Below are 22,933 nucleotides of genomic sequence, written 5' to 3'. Positions count from 1 at the left end.
AAGCGTTGATTGGATGACCCCAGCCTGCCCCTTATGATGCGGCATGCTAGGGACGCCCCCAGAAGCCCCATGATTCACTGCCTTTAGAAAAGGGGGGGGGGGAGTTAATATTGATCATTTTCTTTATTTTATATATATTTTTTTATATATATATTATTATATATGCACTGAGTGCCTGGACCCCTCAAGGCACTCATCACACGCTGCTATACTATCAGAGCTTCTAAAGCTCAAAATAGGTGCAGACGTACCAGGTATGTCCAAGGTCATTATGGACTGTTTTCTGCCCACGTACCTGATACGTCCGCGGTCGGGAAGGGGTTAAAGATGACCAATTGGCAGCCTTACAGATGCTCTCTGCAGGAACTCCTGACTCTGCAGCCCATGAAGTAGCGATGGACCTTGTGGAATGAGCTCTGATGTTTTTGGGGACAGGAACATTACACGCTCCATAAGCCCTGGAAGTAGCAGAAACTGTCCAGGAACGAAAAGTGGAGACTGAAGCGGCTTCACCTTTGCGAGAACCCCAAGGTATAATGAACAATTGAGAGGATTTCCTCCAAGCAGCAGAGCGCTCTATATACATCAATAAACATCTGCGAAAATCCAGCATATGACACCTTGACTCTTCAGGGGTAGAAGGATGCTGAAAATAGGCAGGCAAGACAATTTCTTGATTGAGATGGAAAGATGTAACTACCTTGGGAAGAAAATCAGGTCTCGGGCGGAGAACGACCCTATCATCGAAGAATGAAGTGTAAGGTTCCTCGGTTGATAAAGCCCTGATGTCAGACATTCTTCTGGCAGAGACTAGAGCCAGTAATAATAGTGTCTTCTGAGAAAGGATCTGCATATGTATGTCCCCAATAGGTTCGAAGGGAGGATCCGTTAGAGCCTGCAGCACCAGAGGCAAATTCCACGGAGACGCCAGTTGTCTGATAGGAGGTCTAATACGTAAAATAGCTTTGAAAAAATTAACCACCATAGGATGAAGTGCCCATCGAATGCCAGAAAGAGCAGAGATAGCTGAGCAGTGAACTTTCAGGGTGTTAAGCCTAAGACCCTTCTCCAGGCCCGCTTGTAGCAAAACCTAAGACTTGAGAGACAGTAGGAGGACTCATATTCTGTACAGATGAGTTCAACCATACCGCAAAGGCTTCCCATATTCTGTGGTAAGTAGAAGAAGTGGAGATCTTCCTGGAACATAAAAGGGTAGAGACCACCTGGTCCGATAAGCCTTGTTTCATCAGGGATTGCCTTTAAGAAGCCATGCATGAAGCCTGAGCTTGTAAGGTTCTGGATGAACCACCGGGCCTTGTGTCAGTAGATCTTCAGAGACCGGAATCTCCCAAGGATCCTCCATCGCCAACCTCTTCAGAAGAGGAAACCAAGGACGTCTTGGCCAGAAGGGGATCACTGCAATCACTTTGCAACGTTCTCTGGAAATCTTCCTCAGAACAGCCTGAATGAGAGGAACGGGGGGAAAGACATACGCAAGATGAAAGTGCCATTTCATTGACAGAGCATCTTGATCCAGCACCTTCGGATGGAATCTCCTTGAAACAAAACAAGGAACTTGAGCGTTCTGAGCCGTAGCCATGAGATCCACTTGGGGAAGACCCCACCTCAGGACCAATTGCTGACATTCTCCTTTCCTGGAAGATAGACAGCACGTAGACCTTCCACATGTATTTGTGCCCAGGTCATGATTGCTGTCACTTCTTTCATCAGTGCGACACTCCTGGTGCCCCCTTGATGGTTGATATAGGCGGCAGCCGCCTTGTTGTCCACTCTCAATTTCACCCAGGTCCCTTTGATCAGGTGCTGAAAATGGAGAAGAGCCAGAAACCTTACTCTCAACTCCCTTATATTCAAAGGCAGGTACTGAGCACTCTGAGTCCATTCTGCTTGGACGAAGGAATTTCCCAGATGTGCTCCCCATCCGAATTGACTGGCATCTGTCGTGATGACTACCCAGTCGACTTCCTTCAAAGGAAAACCTCTGGAAATGTTTTCCTCTTTCAGCCACCAACAAAGCTTCCTTTTCAGGGCGAGAGGAATGTGGAACTGTCTTTCCCAGTCCTCTGAGCTGGTTTTGAAGTTCCTCAGGAGATACTGTTGAAGCGGACGAAGATTCCATTGTGCCCATCTGACCAAGTCTATGGTAGAGGCCAGGGTACCCAGGAGTTTCATAAACTCCCTTGCAGAAGCAGAAGCCTTCTGAAGAAAGACTTGAATACGATTCTGCAGTGTCAACTTTCTCTCTTGTGCGAGAGACACCATCGCCATGAGTGTATTGTTTGCTCCTAAGAGCACCAGCTCCCTTGATGGTTGTAGATGCCTCTTCTCGTGGTTGATGAGCCACCCAAACTGAGAGAGAGTCTCGAGTACCAGATGTCTGTGTTGGAGTAAGATCTCGAAGTCTGAGGCCACTACCAGGATGTCGTCGAGGTAGTGGTAAATGGCTACATCCATCTTCCTCAAGAAAGCAATCACCGTGACCAGTAGCTTCGAGAAGGTCCTCGGGGCCGTACTTATCCCAAAGGGAAGAGCCTGAAACTGGAAGTGCTCCTTTTTTTACACAGAATCTGAGAAACTTCTGATGTCTGTCTGTGACAGGAACATGGAAGAAGGCATATTTTAGGTCTATTGAGATTAACCAGTCTCTGTGGTGTATCACTGGGATGATGGAACGGATGGATTCCATGCAAAACTTTCTTATCCTTAAGAAGCTGGTGTAGATCTAGAATAGGTCTCCACTTTCCTCCTGGTTTCTTTACCAAGAACAGGGGAGAATAGAACCCTTGGAACCTCTCTCTCACAGGTACTGGAACAATGACGCTTTCTAGAAATAGATTGGTAACATAATGAGTCAAGACTTCTCTCTTTTGTCTGTCGACAGGGAGTCTTGTTCTGATGAATCTTGGTGGAGGGGAAATTTCTTCGAACTCCAGAGAATATCCTGCGGTGATTACGGAATTACCCTAAGCATCTGGAATCACACTCCAGGTCCTCCAGAAGAACGAAAGGCATGCTCCTACATGAGGGACCTGGCGTAAGCCACCTTCAGAACTGTCTGGTGGGGCGAAAGGAGGAATTTTGAGCCTTTGATCTGGAAGATTTTCCGGTTTGACCACTCTTCCAATTGGAGAGCCGAGTATATTCTCTGCCTGGACGATAGGTTTTACTATCTCTATAGCCTCCCTGCACCCTGTAAGGACGATGGTCCTGTTGTGGTCTCTTCGGATGCCTGTCTTGTGGAAGCATGATTTGCTTGACCTCAGCAGCTTTTTTAATAGCTTCCTCAAGTGGTCTGCCAAAAAGCACCTCTCCCAGAAATGGTAAGGTACATAAATTATTCTTGGAAGAGAGGTCAGCTCCCCAGGATCTCAACCATAGAGCCCTTCTGGGTAATGCTCACCTATGACCTATTGTAGATCTTGCCGACTTAGCAGATGGAGATGCTGGATCCATTATAGTAGAAGGGCTGTGTAACAAAGGTGTCACAATGAACTTCATGCATCCAAACTGAACAGCCTAATGTATTATAGAAGAAAACATAATACATACCTGCAGAGAAAGAGTATGGCACTAGAGAGCACTGTACAACAGAGGGAAATGAAAACGCTAGCTTATTTTGCAGAAATACCGCTATTTTCAAATTTCCCGCTCTGTGCCTTTAAGGAGGCGCGCATGCGCCGATTGGCCGCATGTCCTCGGCTCTACCATCTTGGATGAGGGCAAATATGCCAAAAATCCGGCCGTGGCCATTGCGCATGCTCGGGCGTCTTACCGGATGGATGATCGTCTGATCGAGGTCTGGAGGCTTAATCCTGGTGAACTCAGGCTCCAGATGCCAGGGATACTATCCACCATGGCTCCCAGGGGTTCCCTACTCGTGGAGAGAAAGGGCTACATGTTCCTGGGCTTCCTGTGGGGGGGAGGCTGACCTCCACAGGGTGAAGATCATAGCAGCATGATCAGGTGAGCATAAAGAAAAAACTTTAACTCTTAGAAAATCAGGGAGAAAAAAAAAATAACAACTGTCCTAGGGCTATGAGGACAGGAAAAAAGACTGAGGTGTGATGGCTGATGGGGTTCCTATTATACCAGGGGAAGGTATGCTTAATTGTTTAATTGTTTGTGTTTCCTGTCCTGAGGGCTAGAGGGAGGAGCTAAACCCATATGTTAAATGCTGCCATGATTAGCCAGGAAAGGTATTTTGGCTACTTCCATTTGTGTGTGCCTTTTTTCTTTTATTTTCTACCTGGCATCCGTTTTATGTACCAGTGAGGACTACTCCTAAAGAATCCAAGGTGGGGATTATACCACTTAAGCTCTATACAGTGAGCAGTTTGTCTGCTCTACTTAATGTGAGTAACCATTTATTATTTTATTCTCTTGGCATTTTTTTTAAACCGTGAGCACTATTGTTGTCTCTTAATTTCTTTTATGGTCTACATTCTGACAAAACATCTACCTACCGATATATCATCACGTATCCCTACGTGGGGATTGTACCACTGCATGCTATCCATACTATCCATATAAGCTCTTAAAAACGTGAGTAGGACTATATTAGACTTTTTATACTGGTATTATCTATCTCTGGGACATATTGCACTATTAGCTTTTTCTTTTGTTTTTACATACGGATGAATACCCTGATCTGACACTGTTTTAGAAGAATAATTTCGGACATATTTGAGGCTATACCTTCTGTCAAGTTTTATTGGGACTTGTATTGGACTTTTGTATATCTATATATTGGATTTTTGTTTTTATATTGATTTTTTATAAATGTGTAACTATACTTTGTCTATTCTGTTTTGGCCCCACCTTATCTCCTCCTTTGTTTAGATTTTTTCTTACCTGTGAGGCTTAGAGGGAGCCCTACCATTTTAGGCGTGCTGCCTCATTTACATATATTCTACATTTTGTGTTTGGTTTTTAGAGTGCTGATCCTTTTCTTTCTAGTTCCTGCAAAGTGCCTGGCCCTTACTTTGGGCTGTTGTCAGTTTGAGGGAGAATAGGTACTGTTAAACGCTATGGTGAGTCAGGCAGCTATAAGCATAATGGCGGGGAGCCAATAAATGGAGGGTCAATGTTTAGGCGGTAGGTGCTCAGCTAGCTGATCTAATACTCAACAGGTTGCCCTTATGTGGGTATATGTGGTGGTTCTAAACTATTTGCCAGTCATGCAAAGTGTGATAAAGGTTGAAAAAAAGTAGAAAGGGAGAGAGAAAAGACTGCACCTGTCCCCCCCCCCCCACCCCCTTCGCCATGCTACGCCACTACGGGAGTCGTCACATTTAAAAAAAAAAAAAAAAAATTATTCAAGGGCAGGTAGAGGAAAAAATTGTATAAAACTGGAACTGAAACAAGTCTATTATTTGATTATTTGAATTGTATTCTTGCCCCTCACATAAATGTATCTTTTTGATAAAATACACAATTTAGATTATATAAATGGATCTATTAACTCAAATGTTAATTAAAACACCATTTTACCATTTCTCCAACAGATGAATGTTGCTTTTTCTTTTCAATAATATTCGTCATTGGCAGCTCAAGATGTTGACTTCCTCTTGTTTTTACGCCCCCAACGTTAGCTGCATTATTATATAAATGCTGTGTGGGTAGGGATCACAGAAACAGCACATATCTGCTTTCTGCTCACACAAGACTGAGCCAGATCTTTGATCTATAATAACTTGAGAATTTTCAGTGAATACAAAGTCAATTTAAAATTTAAGGTCAAACTGGAAAAGTTGCCATCAGTTCTTCTACTCTGGCCTTAAATGTGAAATTCTGTTTGAATTCTCATTTTTGTAAATATTCCTGTTTAAATCTTCTTCTTCTTCTTCTTTTGTCCTGTGCTTAATTTCCTACCTTTCTAGCCACAGGCAAATTTGGAGCAGTGACAGGCAGATGTTTGCACTATTTATATCATAGAGTTAGGTTTTTCACCTGCAATTTCAGACACGCCATGAAACAGAAAGCAGGATGCAGAGTGAACCTGATAACGAAAGCCGGTATTTAAATTGCCGCTAGCTTCAACAGTGCTGTAGAATAAATCATTTTAAAATGTGTTCTCTCTATTTGTCAGTTTACATGCACGCTAAAATATCAATGCTAGTAGGGTCATTAAGGATGATATTGATACTTCAGAGAGATAAATCAAATTAAGTATAATGTTTCCATCAATATTATACAAAGTGGTTTAAACTTATGGTTTAACTTATTTTTGTAGCTTAAAAATGCTCTCAGTAATTTAAAATAAAATATTTTTATACAACAATTATCTGAAACAAATGACTACCTTTTTGTTGGTTTTGGTTAAGAGATAATGATTATTTTAGATTTTGGATTATATGTGCTTGTGCTTTCATACATATGTGTATATATATTAACTCAATCTGCATTGTGCACACAGTTTGCCACTGAATCATGTTTCCAGTGACACCTACTGGATAACAATGTGTACTGTTACTTATTTTTATAAGACTTTGTTAGAAATAGACGGATGCATAGGTAGGTAGGTAGATAGATAGATAGATAGATAGATAATCTGTGTCACTTTGATAGGTTTAAAATGTTGCATTACAATATACTAGATAATAATAAACCCAAATGTTCTCATCCATCTTTACTGTTCTCTACAGCATGTGGATGAGTTAATGACAATCTACGGCTCAGTTCAGGATGGCAGCCAGACAGAAAATTCTTGGGTTGGAAGAAATCTTGGTTTGGAAGAAATTATGGAAATCCCAACATTTGTTCACTTCCATGATGGGCAAGGAGTCACAATAAATCTAAGGCCGGATCACAAGACAGAGGATGTTTTGACTTTGGCATGCAAAGTAAGTATTAACGACTTAAACAGGTAAAAATGTTCAGTGAAGCAAAAGAATGGTCTGTATTCATAAACAGCAAATGTATAGCAAAGTGGAGCAATCCCCATAACAAATTACTGCCGATTGCTCCACTGTTAGGACTCTACTCACACTTGTTCCTCCACAGAGCATGCTGTGCTCGCTTAGAGCCAGGTGGTTATTTCCCGGTTGCAAGATTGACGGGTCTTCTAGGCAGAATCCCAAGCTTTGCTCTAAAGCCATATATTCACAAACTAAATAATAACTCAATTGAAAGAAAGGAGCAACAGGATAATAGCATCATACCCAATTTAGTGCAATAAAGTAGCTATGGTGCTTAGATTGTCCCTTTGAGCAGTGGTACCCAACCCAGTCCAGAAGTCCCAGAAATAGTGCAGGTTTTGTCAGTATCCTCATATGAACAGAATTGGAAAATCCCTAAATCCTGAACTTGAAGGCTGGTTTGGGAACCAGTGTTGTGGAGAACCACAGAGGCATGTGTTTCAAAAGATATCCTCTAGGTGGCAGACAAAAGTTAGTTTTACTGTAATGGCTCCCTATATGGTGTGACTTGTGCTTCACTTTCATTCTAATTTATTAGATAATTAATTCAACTGGCTATAAGGCTGTGATTACAGTTTGAAATTCATGCATGCAAAGGTGAAATTAAATGCCACCTTTTTGAAATATCTTGTACATGACTGGAGATTAATACAGATTTTATGCATGAGATCACATATAAAGGATGTGAACTACTTGACTTTCCAATAAACTGCTTTGCGGTTTTGTTTTTCTTTTTTCTTTTTTTTTTATTCGTTATTGGTCATGCTCTCTATAGTAAGCACATGCAATCTCTATTTACACATGTAAGTCAGTTACCTTTACTGATTTACATATGATAGATATTAAAATGATGGTCATGAAGGCCCAAGTTTGGACATATTCATACATGGTATATTTTATGTAGCTTGAGTGTGACTACAGATCTGGCATGCCAAGGGTGTCCATGGAGAGTCACATTCTTTGTTAAACCATCCCAAAGTGGTTTGATTTAATATCAGGGGGATAACACCAATATACTGCTAGAACAATGACCACTACAGTGAGGTGTAGTAATAATGGTTACTAGAGTGGCTTCTTTGCAAACAAACGCTTCCAAAATAAGACAATATATTTCCCACATTTTAACATAAAATCATGATTAAATTATAAACAAGGTATTTTATTCAGAATTACATGTCTACTTTATGTGAGATTACTGTACATTTGTGAACAATGTAAATGTTCTTTTTTTTCTTCGAGAATATCTTCATTGCAGTGACAATAATTTATTTTATAATTTTCCTGTTATATTTTATTTTATTTTATATTTTTGTTGTACAGGTGATAACATACAATTCTGCAAACCCAAAACAGTAAATGCAGGCTATTTCTAGTATAATAATGACATAGTATCAGGAACATTTGCACTTTTTCAATATATGGTGTAACAATGATGGTTAATTGCAGGATAGGTTAGGTATGCGAAATCAAGCTTATATAGGTAGCCTTGTATTTGTGTTAATCTGTACACTTTAAGCTGCAAGGTGTCGTGTTGAATATACTACTGAATATACTGTCGATGAATTACAAGTTTATAAAATAACAGCTATTTGGTCTGAACAGGATATGCTGATGGTAATTTTTCACTGTGGTCTGGAGCCCCATGAAAAGGCATTCTGCTCCCCAATCTTTGATAGCCTGGTCATGTGAGGCAACAGGCCAAAAATGACTGCATAATAACATGGTGGAGAGAGTTCTGGAGGCCCGAGTTTGGATGTCTCATTCATCCGATACCCTCGGTTGGGAAATGACAGTAGCCCGCTGGTGGGTCACTGAGGTCAACTGGTGTGTCCCAAGCCTCAGGCTTGTGTACAGGCCTGCATCTCTTGGCCACAAACACAGTGTCTTCGGGAGCCCGAGTTTCCTCCGTGTGTGGGAGTGATGGAGTGCCTGATGGTCTGCTGCCGCTGGCTGTGCATGGGCCTCCACATATGTGGGCGATGCTTCCGGGTCTTCACTGGTTGAAATTGACTGAGTGGTATATTTTTTAAAGAATTTGCCGCAACTGCACAGACTTAGAAACTTATGAGGATCAATCCTTAAGAATCAAAAAAAAATTTGTAGATAAAGGTTATGAGGAACAGAAATTAGAATTGCCAAGAATGGAAATAAAAAACTAAGAAAGAAAAGAGATATGTTGCAATATAAAGTGAAAGAAGATTAACCCATAAAAGACATTCCTTTTATTTGTAATCACACCGTTAAAAATTACCAAGTACGTAATATCATAACCAAATACTGGCCTTTACTATTGCACGATCTTCTTTTGAATTATTTTTTATCTACAAAACCTAGATTAATACATAGAGGCGTGAACAATCTGAGAAGTTCCTTGGTTAACAGTTTTATAAAAGAAAGAAAGAATCCCTTAACTATTTTTAACAATGAAAAAGGTTTCTATGGCTATGGTCAATGCACGGCAAGTAGAAAATCTGGAAATACCAAAAGAACTATCACTAAGGTTAATAATAAGGAGGCAGAATCCATACCTATAAAGGATTGTATTACGTGTTATTCTAAAAAGGTAATTTACCTTTTAAAATGTCCCTGTAATTTAAAGTATGTAGGCTGCACTACTAGACCTTTACATGTTAGAATACGAGAACATATCCGAAATATACAAAAGGGTTTTGACAATCATAGTGTCTCCAGTCATTTTAAAAATTTCCACGATCAAGATCCAAAAGGTTTATTTTTTATGGGTTTGAAAAAGGTGGAAAAAATTGGAGAGGTGAGGATTTTATCCAAAGGATGAGAAAAAATGAGATTAAGTGGATCTTTAATATGAACACTCGCATTCCACATGGATTGAATCCGGACTTTGAATTATGTAATTTTTTATGGATTATTTTAAAACTTTTTACAAACCTATTCTTTTAATAGAAGTTTAAAGATGCCCACATTAAAGAAGTCACCCTCCCCAATTTTATTTTGTATATATATATTTTTTATATAGTTATACATTTTTACTATGAGTTCCTATTTCAATGCTTTTCTCTTATCCATATGATTATTATAAAGTTTGGAATATTACTGTTACAAGTTACCAACAGTCCTTTTGTCACAATTTTGGTGTGTGAGCTGAGGGGACTATGCGCGGGTTTGCCATTAAGGAGAGCGGCCGCCTCTCCCCGGCTCATTCGCAGCTAGGCCTTTGTCAATTTATGCAGGTTCCCTGTCCGTATCAGGCTCAAGTTTGGTATTAAACTACTGAATCACCCGGGTGTCCCCGACACATCTATAGTCCTTCAGAAGGCGGACATGCTGGTTGTTCAGGGTTTATCCCCCTGATTTTGCGAGGTTTGTCGGGAGCTTATCCTCGGCATGTCCACTCAGCCTGGAAGCTAGGTTCTGCCCCCCCCCCCTTTAATTTTTGTTATGATTTTTTGGGGGGCCTGATGTATGTCTAAATGACAAGTTTTTATTATCATAACTTTCTTTTTTACATATTGGATCATTTGTAGTGCTGTTACTCTCTATTACTTATTTCATATTGGATTGGCTGTGATAGCCAGAGAGGCAGGGTAGTGGTGGAGCCAAATGTTGGCCATTGAATCAGTGCATCTCTAAGAGGAAAGTTCAGCATCTCCATGCAGAGTTTCAAGACGCTGAATGGCAGTGCTGTACACTCTGCAGCACTGCCACAGGAAGCACCTCTAGTGGCCATCTGAGGAGTGGCCCCTGGGGTGTCCCTAGGCTTTAATGTAAACACTGCCTTTTCTCTGTGTTTACATGAAAATACCTGCAGTGTCTGACTATGCTCACCAGAAAGACTACAATGAGCTGTAGTTGTTCTGGTGACTATAGTGTCCCTTTAATAAAGTGGTTTTGGTATATAGATCATGCCCCTGCAGTCTCACTGCTCAATTCTCTGCTATTTAGGAGTTAAATTACTTTTTTTTATGCAGCCCTAGTCACCCTTCCCTGCATATTACTTACACAGCCTTCCTAAACATTTGCTGTATAGAGTAATCTAATGTTTACAATTCTATTTAATTTAGAATGTCTTATCTCCTGCTCTGTTAATAGCTTTCTAAACCCGGAAAGAGCCTCCTGAATGTTTTTAAAGTTCAAATTACATTCAGGGAAATACAAACTTTTTAAAGTTAGTTACATCTGAAAATTAAACCATATTATTACATGCAGGCCGTGTCAGTCACAGCCAGGGGAGGTGTGGCTAATGCTGCATAAACAGAAACACAAGTGATTTAAATCCTAAATGGCAGATAATTGAGCAGTGAAATATCAAAGGCATGATCTACACACAAAACTGCTTCATTTAGCTAAAATTGTTTTGATGACTATAATGTCCTTTTAAGGATTAAATCTGTTATTTCCCTTCAATTAAAAATGCTCAATATAAAAAGATATACTGTAATTCATAGAAAAATATTTTTTTTCCTTTTGGCTTGTATACATGCAGGGTTATTTACTAAAGTGAGATTTCAAAGTGAATTTTAAATTTATCATCAAGATAGCTGAACTGAAAAAAATCTAAGTCCGCTATGGTGTCCGTTTAGCAACTCTGGCCTCAGATTTGATATTCACTTAGAGTACTTACTTTAGTAAATAATCCTGATAGATTTTACATGTATGACATAGTACAAATTTGTTCTGGAGATCACTGGTGAAATGCAGTATTTTAGGAAATCCTGACAAGTGTCCATCCACCCTACAAAAAGTGCAGATTCAAGCTACACGAATAATAAGGAGAATATACAACATTAGTTATGAAAGATGCTAGAAGAACTGCATTTGTTTTCTTTAGAACAAAGGCTCCTCGGAGTGGATATGATAGCACTATACACACATGTACAAGGTCAGTACCAATTGCTATGTGCTAACTTGTTTGTTAGCAGGAATATACAAGACATGAGATTACCCATTGAGACAGGAAGAAATGTGTTTTTGCCTACAGCAGATGAAATAGTTCTTTACAGAAAGGACAGTAAAGATATGGTATTCTCTGCCTGAAGAAGTCGTCTTATCATATTCTACAGATGTTTTAAAACAGGCTACGATGCTTTTTTGCATAAACAGAATCATCAAGGTTATAATGGATGTGTGTGTAAATAGGTTGTTGATCCAGTGAGAAATATGATTGTCATTATGAAGTCAAGAAGGACTGTTTTCCCTTTGTGTGGGAAAATTGGAAATGGCTACAATTGTTTTTTTTTTTTTTGGTTTTATTTTGAATCAACAGCATAAAAGAATAGTCTTCAGGATTAAACTTGACGGACTTTACTCTTTTTTTCAATTTAGACAACTACGTAAACATCACCCAGTTCAATTCAGAAATAAAGAAACTCCTGGAAACAGCTGTTTTATTCCAAAATGGTTAAATCAATTCTATAGTGTTAGGAATACAAATCTGTATCTGTATTTACATTGCAAGATTAAGGGGGACAGTGACAGTGCAAATGGATTAAGGATGCATCAGGAAAATATTTTCATTAAAAAAACAAAACTGTTTTTAATTGCAAGTTTAATATTAAAGGACCCATCCAGGTGCCATAACTATCTTACTAAAGTCGTTATGGCACCTGGAGTTCCCTAGTTCCAACTTACCGTTTACTCTTACACTGTTTTTGTATAATTTAACAATAAAAGTGGACCCTATGGCACCTGAAGCCTATCCCCTACAGAAGCTATTACTCAGACACAGTTACTATATAAAGTTACTTACAAAATGAAGTACAAATTTCTTTGTGTATTGAGAGATGCTGATAAAAAATATAGTTTATTCCTTAAAAAGCTAAGCCACCCAGAAAAGTGCCCATTTAGACCTCAACAGGGAACTGTTTGTCAGGGGACAGTTTGATCCTGCCTGGGAACTCTGTCCTGTATTTGCAGCTTTAGGGCTATTTACTAAAGTAAAAATTGTTGGGAATTTATAGTGAATTTAAAATTTAATGTCAAAATAGCCATACTAATAAAATTATTCAAGCTGCCTAAGTTTTCAGTTCAGCTGTTATGATTTAAAATTTGAAATTCACTTTGATTTCCTGATGATTCTCCTGTAACTGTGGAATGCATGAAATCATTCAAAAGATTTATAAAAGTGACTCTTGGTGGGATATAGCACCATTGTGGGCCAAAGATCTAAACATGGAGCAGTTGGCATAAATAATTAATAGGGTTCCTTGGGGATTGCTGCATTTTTAGCACTTTGCCAATGATTTTCTTGTTAAAAATAAAATCCAGTTTTTCATTAGTTGTGTCTCTGTTTTATGTGTGCAACGATGTACCATTGAATGTTTAAATATCTTAATCACAATTCCTTTTCTGTCTTTTGTTTCTGTGTTCGAAAGTTTATCATTAGAGGTCTGTAGTGCTGACTCCTTTCCTTCTACATCTTTCCTGGTTCTTTTCCCTTCTTACATTTTCTGTCTGCTCGGGTGAGTTTAAGAAAATAAATTTCTATTTGTACTCTTCACATTAATTCTTACAGGTTTAACACAGTCAGAATTTCATTCAAATTCTTTGTTATATGCCATTTGTAGAAATAAATACATTTTCCAATTTCATTAATTTAGGATTCTGTCTAGGCCTCTATATACTGATTTGGAAACAGTCAGCTTTTATTCAGAATAGAGTGAAAGATATACCTTAGTTAGGCCTTAATATAATGTCATTAAAAAAACTTTTTTCAACATATTAAAATTACAAAAAAAAGTCATTGTACATAAAAAATATATTGATATATCAAAAATATCATATCAATATTTTTTTTATAATATTACATTTTAAAAACCTAACCAAACACATTAAATTGTTTGGAAAGCATATCCAACAATATTAAATCAGACTTAGTGGTATCATATATAGTTCCTAAAATACCCCCACCCCCATTTTTCCTGCCTATTCATGGTTTGTGATTGTATATTGGTTGAATCTCCCATCTCACATATCCTTATGCTAAAGTTTAGATGACTGCCACTCATATTAGATATAGGATTGCAATTTTACTGTCATCCTAACTTTCATAAATCCACTGAAACTAAGCATGATTTCCCAAGAACTGCCACATAGCCTATTGTTGTTTTGTGTCTCTTTCAAAAAATGTAACAAAAAATTGTAAAAAAATAAAAAATAAAAAAATAATAAAATAAAAAATCCCAATATAAACCTAACAAAATATAAACCTAACCTAACCGGAAACCTTTTGTTTTACTATGTCTTTTAGTCATTCAAATTATGTTAGAACATTGCAGATCTTTTTTTTTTTTTTTTTTTAGTAAATATCACTCTCCATGGTAACACAAAATCAACTAATTGTAACTTCTCACCCTTTCCCTCAGTTGTGACACAATTAAAATGGTTATCAACATAAAATTGATGCCCGAGTTTGTGTCTGCTCACATGAGTATATGTGTACTATGTGCATACATATTTTCTAAATGTTTTTAGACATCATTTGTTTATTATTTAGGTAAATTATGTGCTCATTATTTTTCTTACCTTGCTGCTATCTGTTTTATTCCTTTGAACTTCTTCAGTTAAACATAGAAACATAGAAACATAGAATGTGACGGCAGATAAGAACCATTCGGCCCATCTAGTCTGCCCAGTTTTCTAAATACTTTCATTAGTCCCTGGCCTTATCTTATAGTTAGGATAGCCTTATGCCTATCCCACGCATGCTTAAACTCCTTTACTGTGTTAACCTCTACCACTTCAGCTGGAAGTCTATTCCATGCATCCACTACCCTCTCAGTAAAGTAATACTTCCTGATATTATTTTTAAACCTTTGTCCCTCTAATTTAAGACTATGTCCTCTTGTTGTGGTAGTTTCTCTTTTAAATATAGTCTCCTCCTTTACTGTGTTGATTCCCTTTATGTATTTAAATGTTTCTATCATATCCCCCCTGTCTCGTCTTTCCTCCATGCTATACATGTTAAGATCCTTTAACCTTTCCTGGTAAGTTTTATCCTGCAATCCATGAACCAGTTTAGTAGCCCTTCTTTGAACTCTCTCTAAGGTATCAATATCCTTCTGAAGATAGGGTCTCCAGTACTGTGTACAGTACTCCAAGTGAGGTCTCACCAGTGTTCTGTACAATGGCATGAGCACTTCCCTCTTTCTACTGCTAATACCTCGAGTTAATACCAGTTACCTCTTTAATACGTCACATAAATGACTTTGACTCCCAAGTGATTTGTTTCTTATTTTGCCTGTTTTTATTCCATCCACTCTTACATCTTATGTCACTTTCTTTGTTCTCTCTAATTTGTCACTAACACCTGTTCACAAAACATTCACACCATTTTTCCCACAAAGCTGTGTTCACACACCTTACTTCCGATAATACTAAGTTTCGAACACCTAACCTTGTACTATACTGTTGGCCTTATTTATTAAACCACAAATGGTAGTAAATTATTAGTGAATAGACCACATGGTAGAGCAAGCAATGGAAGGTCCTGATTTATAATAATCCCTAGAGAAAATAGATGTATAAATTTCCTGTTCCTTGGAATATACTGTAATTGCACTATAGAACAAATTCTTCACAATCACCGATTTAGGGAACCCTTCAATTCTCCTATTTTGTTTTACACAATGTTAAAAAGAATATTCCTACTTCATTAAGCTCATAGTATTTACAGGGACTATCCAAGCACCATCACTCACAACAACACAGATGTGATTATGGTGCCAGGAATGTCCTGGTTCCTCCCCAATGTAGGCAGTGAAACCATTTAGTAACGCATTGACTTCTTACCTGTGATCCACCCACCACTGCTTCCTGCCTTCTCTCAGCTGGAAGGAGAGCCGCAAGATTCTAGCTTCTGTTTACTTTCCTGAGCTAAGCTCTGCATTGAAGGGACAGCTCATTGGCTGAGAGCAACACCACTGCTTAGCTCGAGGCTGAGAGGAGGCAGGGCCTGGCGGACCACAGGTAAGAAGTGAACACGTTAATAGTGCTTGGCGTGTTCCTTTAAGCATTTGCACAATACTAGTAATAATAACCAGTTTTGCTTATTGTGCAAAATATACATTTACCTGTAAGGCTCCAAATTGCCTTGTGAGACAGTCAGGCATACATGCCCATTATTATTTTGTGTCAGCTGGCAGCTGATAATGACTGCAGCCTCTCATTATGCAATGCTTATAGCAAATCGCCTAGAGCTTACACAATTTAATATCTGTATTATGTCATATTTCAGTGGTAGCTAAGGACTGGAGTTGGTAACCACAGATAATTGAAACTTCCTCCAGGAACATTTAAAAATAAATTTGCGGTTATATACATTTTGAAAACAGTAAAGAAATGTGCTACTAACGTAAAACTATTAACCACAAATTATTTTCAGGTATATATTTTACACATTATCAGCATATGCTATTGCATGAAATATATTAGTTTATGTTAATCAGCATACATAGTTATGTTGTGTGTTTATATGCATATTGTATATGTACGTACCTTGCATGTCTAAACTGTTGAATGTGTGTCCTGATAATGCCTTTGTTCTGTGTAATTGTAATGTTCTCCTGAATTTATTTCTACATTCACTGTACAATGTGCTAGCATAAATAAAGGCAAATGTATACAATAGTTTAAGTTGTGTTATATTCACAAGACCCATTAAACCTGTTCCTGTTTTATCTCTCAAAAAATAAATAAAAACATTATAGTCATTCTCTGTTATGGTGCCATCCATCTGCACTGTATATGAATAACTGGTAAAATTAATTTAAAATCCTTTGTTTTCCATTTTTTGAGCCATTTTTTTGTTTGACTTTTTGCTAGTACACTGTATAGATCATTTGTAGACTTCACGTGTAAATGCAGTTATTGCTTATGTGACAGCATTCCTTTATTTTAAAAAGGAATGTCTGTTTGTGGTACTTTTTCACTTGCCTGGAGATTCCAAGGCTTTGATCCTTAATCACAAGGTCGATTGTCAGGGTCATGTATGTGGACGATCAGGCTTTGTTCCACTGTTTTTAGTCTAATCTTCGTATTAATGGGCAGATTATCAGGGTCACAAAAGCTGGAACTCAGTCCTAAATATCTAATATTGATTGGATAACTAAGCCTCTCGATTGATGCTTTTCTTATTAATAGACCACATCTGAAGCTCTTGCTTCAATAGAAGTGACTTACTTGACCTTTTCAAATCTGAGTAATTAGGGTATTTAAGGCTAGTTGCTACATCTCTAATCTTTGTCATAGGCATTAATTACACTAATCAGGCAATCAATCAATCAATCTAATATAGTTAGATACAAAGGAATAGGTAGGTGCATACACTTGTTAACTATATAGTATGCATAAATGAAGTGTAAGATACTCAGCTGAAGTTAGAAATAGGTTGCCATGTTAGACCAATACTCATTTTAGAGAAACTCAGTTTTATATCAGTTGTCCCATTTCAAGTTAAATTCATACAGATATGTTACATAATTACACTGCCACACATAAATAATATGGTTACAGTTGCAATATCCGCTGTTTATACTTGCATCTTCTATTCTAGATTCGACATTTGGACCCTAGTAACTATGGTTTACATCTTCGAAAACATGCAGATGAAAACATTGAGTATTATATTGCTTCTCCTGTGGACTTCATACAAGATCAGGTATGGATACCTTTCAGCTGTGGACAATAATATGTTGGATTTATGTCTTCTGAAATATTTGTAAATGTCAGTTTTTTTGTTTTTTTTTATGCTGGGTAATGATAACAGTGCTGATAATAGTCATTAGCTGGATCATGCTTCAAAAAGTTCTCAAAGTGATTTTAAAGTTAAAAATGCATTCGCAAAAAAAACATCTAAGAGGGCATATGCTAACATTAAATGTTAATACAACAGACAATTTGTAACCTGTTCAATACTAGGACTACACAATAGTCAACAGGACAAAAGGAGATTTCACCTGCAGCAGAGGAAGGTGTTCTTTACAGTAAGATTCACACACAAATGCATATACTGATTTATCTGATTCTCTAGAGGTTTTTAAGCAATGTGTAAATACTTTTGTGGACAAAAAGAGTATTCAAGGGAAAACGTATTTATATTTGGTGGCAAATTTGGAAATCACTTCAAATTGGAGTTTTCACATTATTTTGGATAATAGCAGTAGCAGATACTTGTTAATGACTGAAAATCATGTACCTTTAAGGCTATTTTACTATGTAAATAGCAAACACACAGAAAAGGCACAAAATTAGATGTTACTAATGCAGAGCATACATATGATGGAATAAACTTTTATGCTGTCTTCTTAAGCCAGTGAGGCGGTTAATGACTGAATATCAAATTCCTGCCCCCTCTACTCACATGGATACTCACCAGTTGCAGATCATGCAGAGGAGCATCATCCTGTGTTGCTGTCTGCTCAGTTACTGTACATTTAGTGATAATGCAGGGAAAGGGGTGCTGTGAGCATCTCCCCCATGCATGTTATTCCCCAACTCCTTTCACTTCAGGGCAAATCATACCCATCACCCACTGTGTGCACACTAGCTACTGCTTTTCAAAACCTTGTTTGTTTTACTATCTCAGCTTAATTTTCTAAATTTCATACAGACAAATGAAGATTATGTAAGCTGCAATATGAAATGTTCCTGCTACCGATTGCATTGGCTCAGTGCATTGCTGTCTTAAGTTGACAGTTTTTTGGCTCTATTTTACGTATTCTTTTTGATTTTAATCACTAAAGGGTGAGTGAGCTGGCTGCCACATTTTAAAAAACATAACCAATTGATGCATGATGTTAAAATATTCATCAGTGCCGAAATTTTACAGATGCTACAAAGATTACCCTTTGATTAGTTTCCATTTTATAATTGATCAACCAATTTACAGTGTACATTGAAACACAAATCCTTTTGTTTCTGTTATGATGTAATTTTTGATCATGCAATATGGTCTACATTGTGGCACACTGAATAGAAAACAATGAGGGTTTAGTATGTGCACATAGAGCTAAAGTAATTTGAAAAACAATTAGGAAAAGTTAGAATTGCAAGTCTGTTGTTAACCTGCGTCATGAAGAAGTTAAAAAAGGCCCTACTCACTAGAACTTACAATAATCTCTAGTGAAAACATCGATAATAGGCACAAAGGATATGAGTATCATGGAGTACTCTTTTGTCCAGCCAAGGCGGGAGTGTCAGGGTGTAATAGCAAGTACTCCATTAAAGGACCCAGCTGTGTCCTGGCACTGTCAGGACTGACAAATACTCAACACGCAAAACCCAAGTAACCTTATATGGTAAACAGAAAATCCCTAAATGTTTTACTGGGCATTAGAATGGCCGGATTTAATCTAAAAACTAAAATAAACAGGACAAGCTGAGGTCATGATTACAGAGAGAAGGTAAACAATGAGACAAGCCAAGGAAACAGAAATAAGAATGGTCAAAATACAAGCCAGCTGTCAAATACACAGAGTAATCAACAGGTAAACGTGCTCTCGGTTTAATCAGAATGGGAAACCATGACAGAGCATAGAATATCTGCCAAAACAAGTTTAAATAGCCAAAAGGGGACTGTGGTTTACTATTCATGATCGTATGATCTCGGAACGTAACACACACATTCACGTAATTTCCATAGATGGAGCCTTTACATGGTTCCACTGTGCAACCCTCGACCAGCTGCTTTGGAATGCGCTGGAGGTAAGCAAGGCCCGTGGATGGCTTGAGTAGTCTCCGCTAGTGCTATAGGGTCTGGGTGGAAATAGATATGTCTCTCTTGGCTGAACCACAATCTGGATATGAGGAGGAAACCAAAAAAAAAAAAAAAAAGAAAAAACCCTAAGTAAAGTGACATTAGGTCGGACATTATATCTTGTCATTGTTCGTCTACCTTCACTCAGTGATGTGTTAAGATCTCTCAAAAATATATTGTCCAAAGTATAATAAAAATTTACTGTACATGTTTTCAAACTGGTCTCCATTCTGTGAATGTTCATTGTTAAATTATATTTCACTTAATATCACCCATTCAAATGCAGTTATGTGTTTACAAACTATGTTTTATTTTCTAGGTTTATGATGAGCTAGAAATCTTTCCATTGGGTGTTTACAATGTGCACCTTGTAAAGACTGGAAAAATAACAGATTTTGGTAAGTTCGACTTTCATTAAATAAATAACCTAAGTTGCCCAAAAGAGAGGAGGGCTGTGACATTTCATAAATTTTATTCAATTAAAATCAATGGCCTGGTAATATTATCACTTAAAATTATATTGTCATACTCGCAGGGCCAGTAGGCGCCCTGTGCGAAAAGTCTTCACGGTGCCCCGCTCCCCCAAGTTGCCTGTATACAGTCACACACAGGTCCTGGCAGACAGTGACACAAACAGTTACAAGCAGACAGTCACACATGCTCAGTTACAGGCAGACAGTCACACACACACACAGTTACATGCAGGCAATCACCCACACTCAGTTACAGGCAAGCAGACACTCACGCACGCCGATAGGCACACACACACTCCGCTAAAGGAAGATAGTCACACACACAGTTGTGGTCACACATACAGGCGTAGACACACACAAAGGCACAGCTACAGCAACACATACAGTTACAGTCACACACACAGTTACAGTAACGCACACACACAGGCAGACTGTCACACACACAGGCAGTCACACACATAGGCAGACAGTCACACACATAGGCAGACAGTCACACACACACACACACGCAGGCAGACACACACACAGGCAGACAGACACACACACACACACAGGCAAGCACTCACACACACACACAGGCAGGCAAGCACTCACACACACACACAGGCAGGCAGACAGTCACACACACACAGACAGTCACACACACACAGACAGTCACACACAGGCAGGCAGTCACACACAGGCAGGCAGTCACACAGACAGACAGACAGTCACACACAGGCAGTCACACACAGTCACATTCACAGACAGACACGCACACACACGCTTACCTCTTTCAATTATGGCTGGAAGGGGGAGTGGAGGCAGTTGGTTGCTGGGGAGGCAGTGTCTGCTTCCCCCTTCCTGTGCAGCAGTTACCAGGTGCTTCTAGTAGGTTTTAGCCCTGCCTTTGCTGCCATTTTAGCCCCACCTCTGCCTTGCAAAAGCTCTGCCCCACCACCCGGTAAGCCACACACCCCACTGCCTCGATATTTTGGTACCTAGCTACCTCTGCACTCCTGTCACCCGACCATGTGTGAGCTGTGTTGGCCACATGGCGCCAGATGCTCCATGGCGCCCTGTGCAGCCACACACCTCGCACACCCCAAAGGCTTGCCCTGCATACTCGTACTATCCTGTCATCATCTGACAGACACTGAAGCAAGCCTGGTAAAAACAAAAGGAATTTGGAGACACCAGGAACATGCATGTTGCATTAATGGTGCTGCTGTAGTGACCGAAATGTATCCATAATACAGATTAAGGAACAGCGCACTCATAAAAACATTCTATAAGGCTACTTAAAATCGTGATCCCCATATTTAATTGCTGAGATATTTAGAATTTAGATACATTTTATAATGTTTTTTTTTTTTGCAGTGCATAAAAATGATACAGGCAGGTTTGAGGTGCTCCAAAAGCAGTCCTCAGGCTATTCCTCCGCTTTACATGCGGGATATATGTATATCAAGCACAATTTTTAATATAGACATTCTTGGTTAATCATACTTTAAGCTGTAAGAAGTTAAAGTAGTTAGTTCAGAATCATTTGTATGATGATGTGACATATCTAGGAGTACTTCTATGTTGCTTGCCAAAAGACTTAGTCTGTGGACAGTACGGGTCATGCATATATATATCAGTAGCTATACCGATAAATCAGTACTCCTAGGCTTCACGTGGCTTACAGGCTAGGCCTTGAGCACTCAGTGCAATACAAAAATCACCATTTGGCAGTAGATGCTTAGTTTTAGCAAGGCATGGGCACAGTTATACATTAGTATAACAAAAGGTGTAGCGCTACATACAAATATCAGATAAGTTTTTCTTCATCTACAGTTATACATTAAGTTCCTTGGAAGTTATCGTTACATAACAGGCTGACTAGGCATTAAGTCTGAGTGACATTCTGTCTTTCGTGGTTTACTATGAGTGTAACGGACACAATATCACTAATCTCAAGGTCTATTCATGCTGATGCAATATCATTAACTGTGTGATTCTTCAGTGATAAGACTAAACATCTAGCGCTCTATACTTAACTAATGGAAGGCTAATATAAACAAGCGTAAGTAAGGTATGCAATGGTTGGCAAAAAGCATTTGTCAGCACATGAAATCAAACTGGTAAGCAGCGGTCACCGGCACTTGCATCTGGACCCGTGGGGTAGCGTATGCGGGTCATAAGAGAGTTTGTGGCGAGTCGCCATTTATCCTATGCCCTCTGTGGGAATGCAGCTGAGGCTCTCCGGCTGGTCCAGAGGAGGTGCTGACGCTCGGCCGGTGGTGGGGGTGTCCCTCCTGCCCCAAGCTGATGTGTAGGCCTGCGTCTTTTGGCCTGAGACTCGGTGGCATACGTTGCCCGAGTGTCTCCCCCTCGTGGGGGTGGCGGGAGGTCTGTAGGTTGATTGCCGCTTGTGTTTCCGCCTATGTGTCCGATGCCTTCGGGTTGGGGCCCTCTTGGCCTTCAGCCCGGGTGGGCTGGGGTGGGTGAGTGTCAGCTTTTGGTCCGGTGCTGCGCCCGAGAGAAGTCCCCCTCTTGCCCGGCCGCCCATAGCTCCTCTCTCTTGGGTCCATGGGATCCTGTCGCTTTGTCTTGGTGCGCTGTGCGTGCCGCTGGAGCTTCTCCCAGAAGTTGTTGAATAGTTCATTCAGACGCTGCATGAGGTCTGTGCCGCAGTCGGAGCTCTGCTCAGGTGCTTCAAGCTGAGTCCGCTGTTGCCGTGAGTGCTCCGCCGCCATTTTCGATGGGCCACGTGTTGCTGGCCCTGGTGCCCACACGCTGTGTATAGGCTCGGTCTGGGCTCGCGGCGA

The 22,933-nt window shown here is 39.3% G+C and overlaps 1 protein-coding gene across 2 annotated transcripts in view; it reads left to right on the top strand.

Annotated features, from left to right (window-relative positions):
* Window positions 1-22,933, top strand: part of TIAM2 (TIAM Rac1 associated GEF 2) — a 370,710-nt gene that overhangs the window by 225,887 nt on the left and 121,890 nt on the right. For both annotated transcript variants that reach the window (XM_063443422.1, XM_063443421.1), the window contains 3 exons: window positions 6,666-6,863; window positions 17,467-17,571; window positions 19,988-20,066. In XM_063443422.1, coding sequence (XP_063299492.1) covers window positions 6,666-6,863; window positions 17,467-17,571; window positions 19,988-20,066 — 382 coding nt within the window. The remainder of the gene's footprint in view (window positions 1-6,665; window positions 6,864-17,466; window positions 17,572-19,987; window positions 20,067-22,933) is intronic.

This window comes from Pelobates fuscus, chromosome 2, assembly GCF_036172605.1.
Source record: "Pelobates fuscus isolate aPelFus1 chromosome 2, aPelFus1.pri, whole genome shotgun sequence".
Taxonomy (NCBI): domain Eukaryota; kingdom Metazoa; phylum Chordata; class Amphibia; order Anura; family Pelobatidae; genus Pelobates; species Pelobates fuscus.
This window is presented reverse-complemented; position numbering and strand designations above follow the sequence as displayed.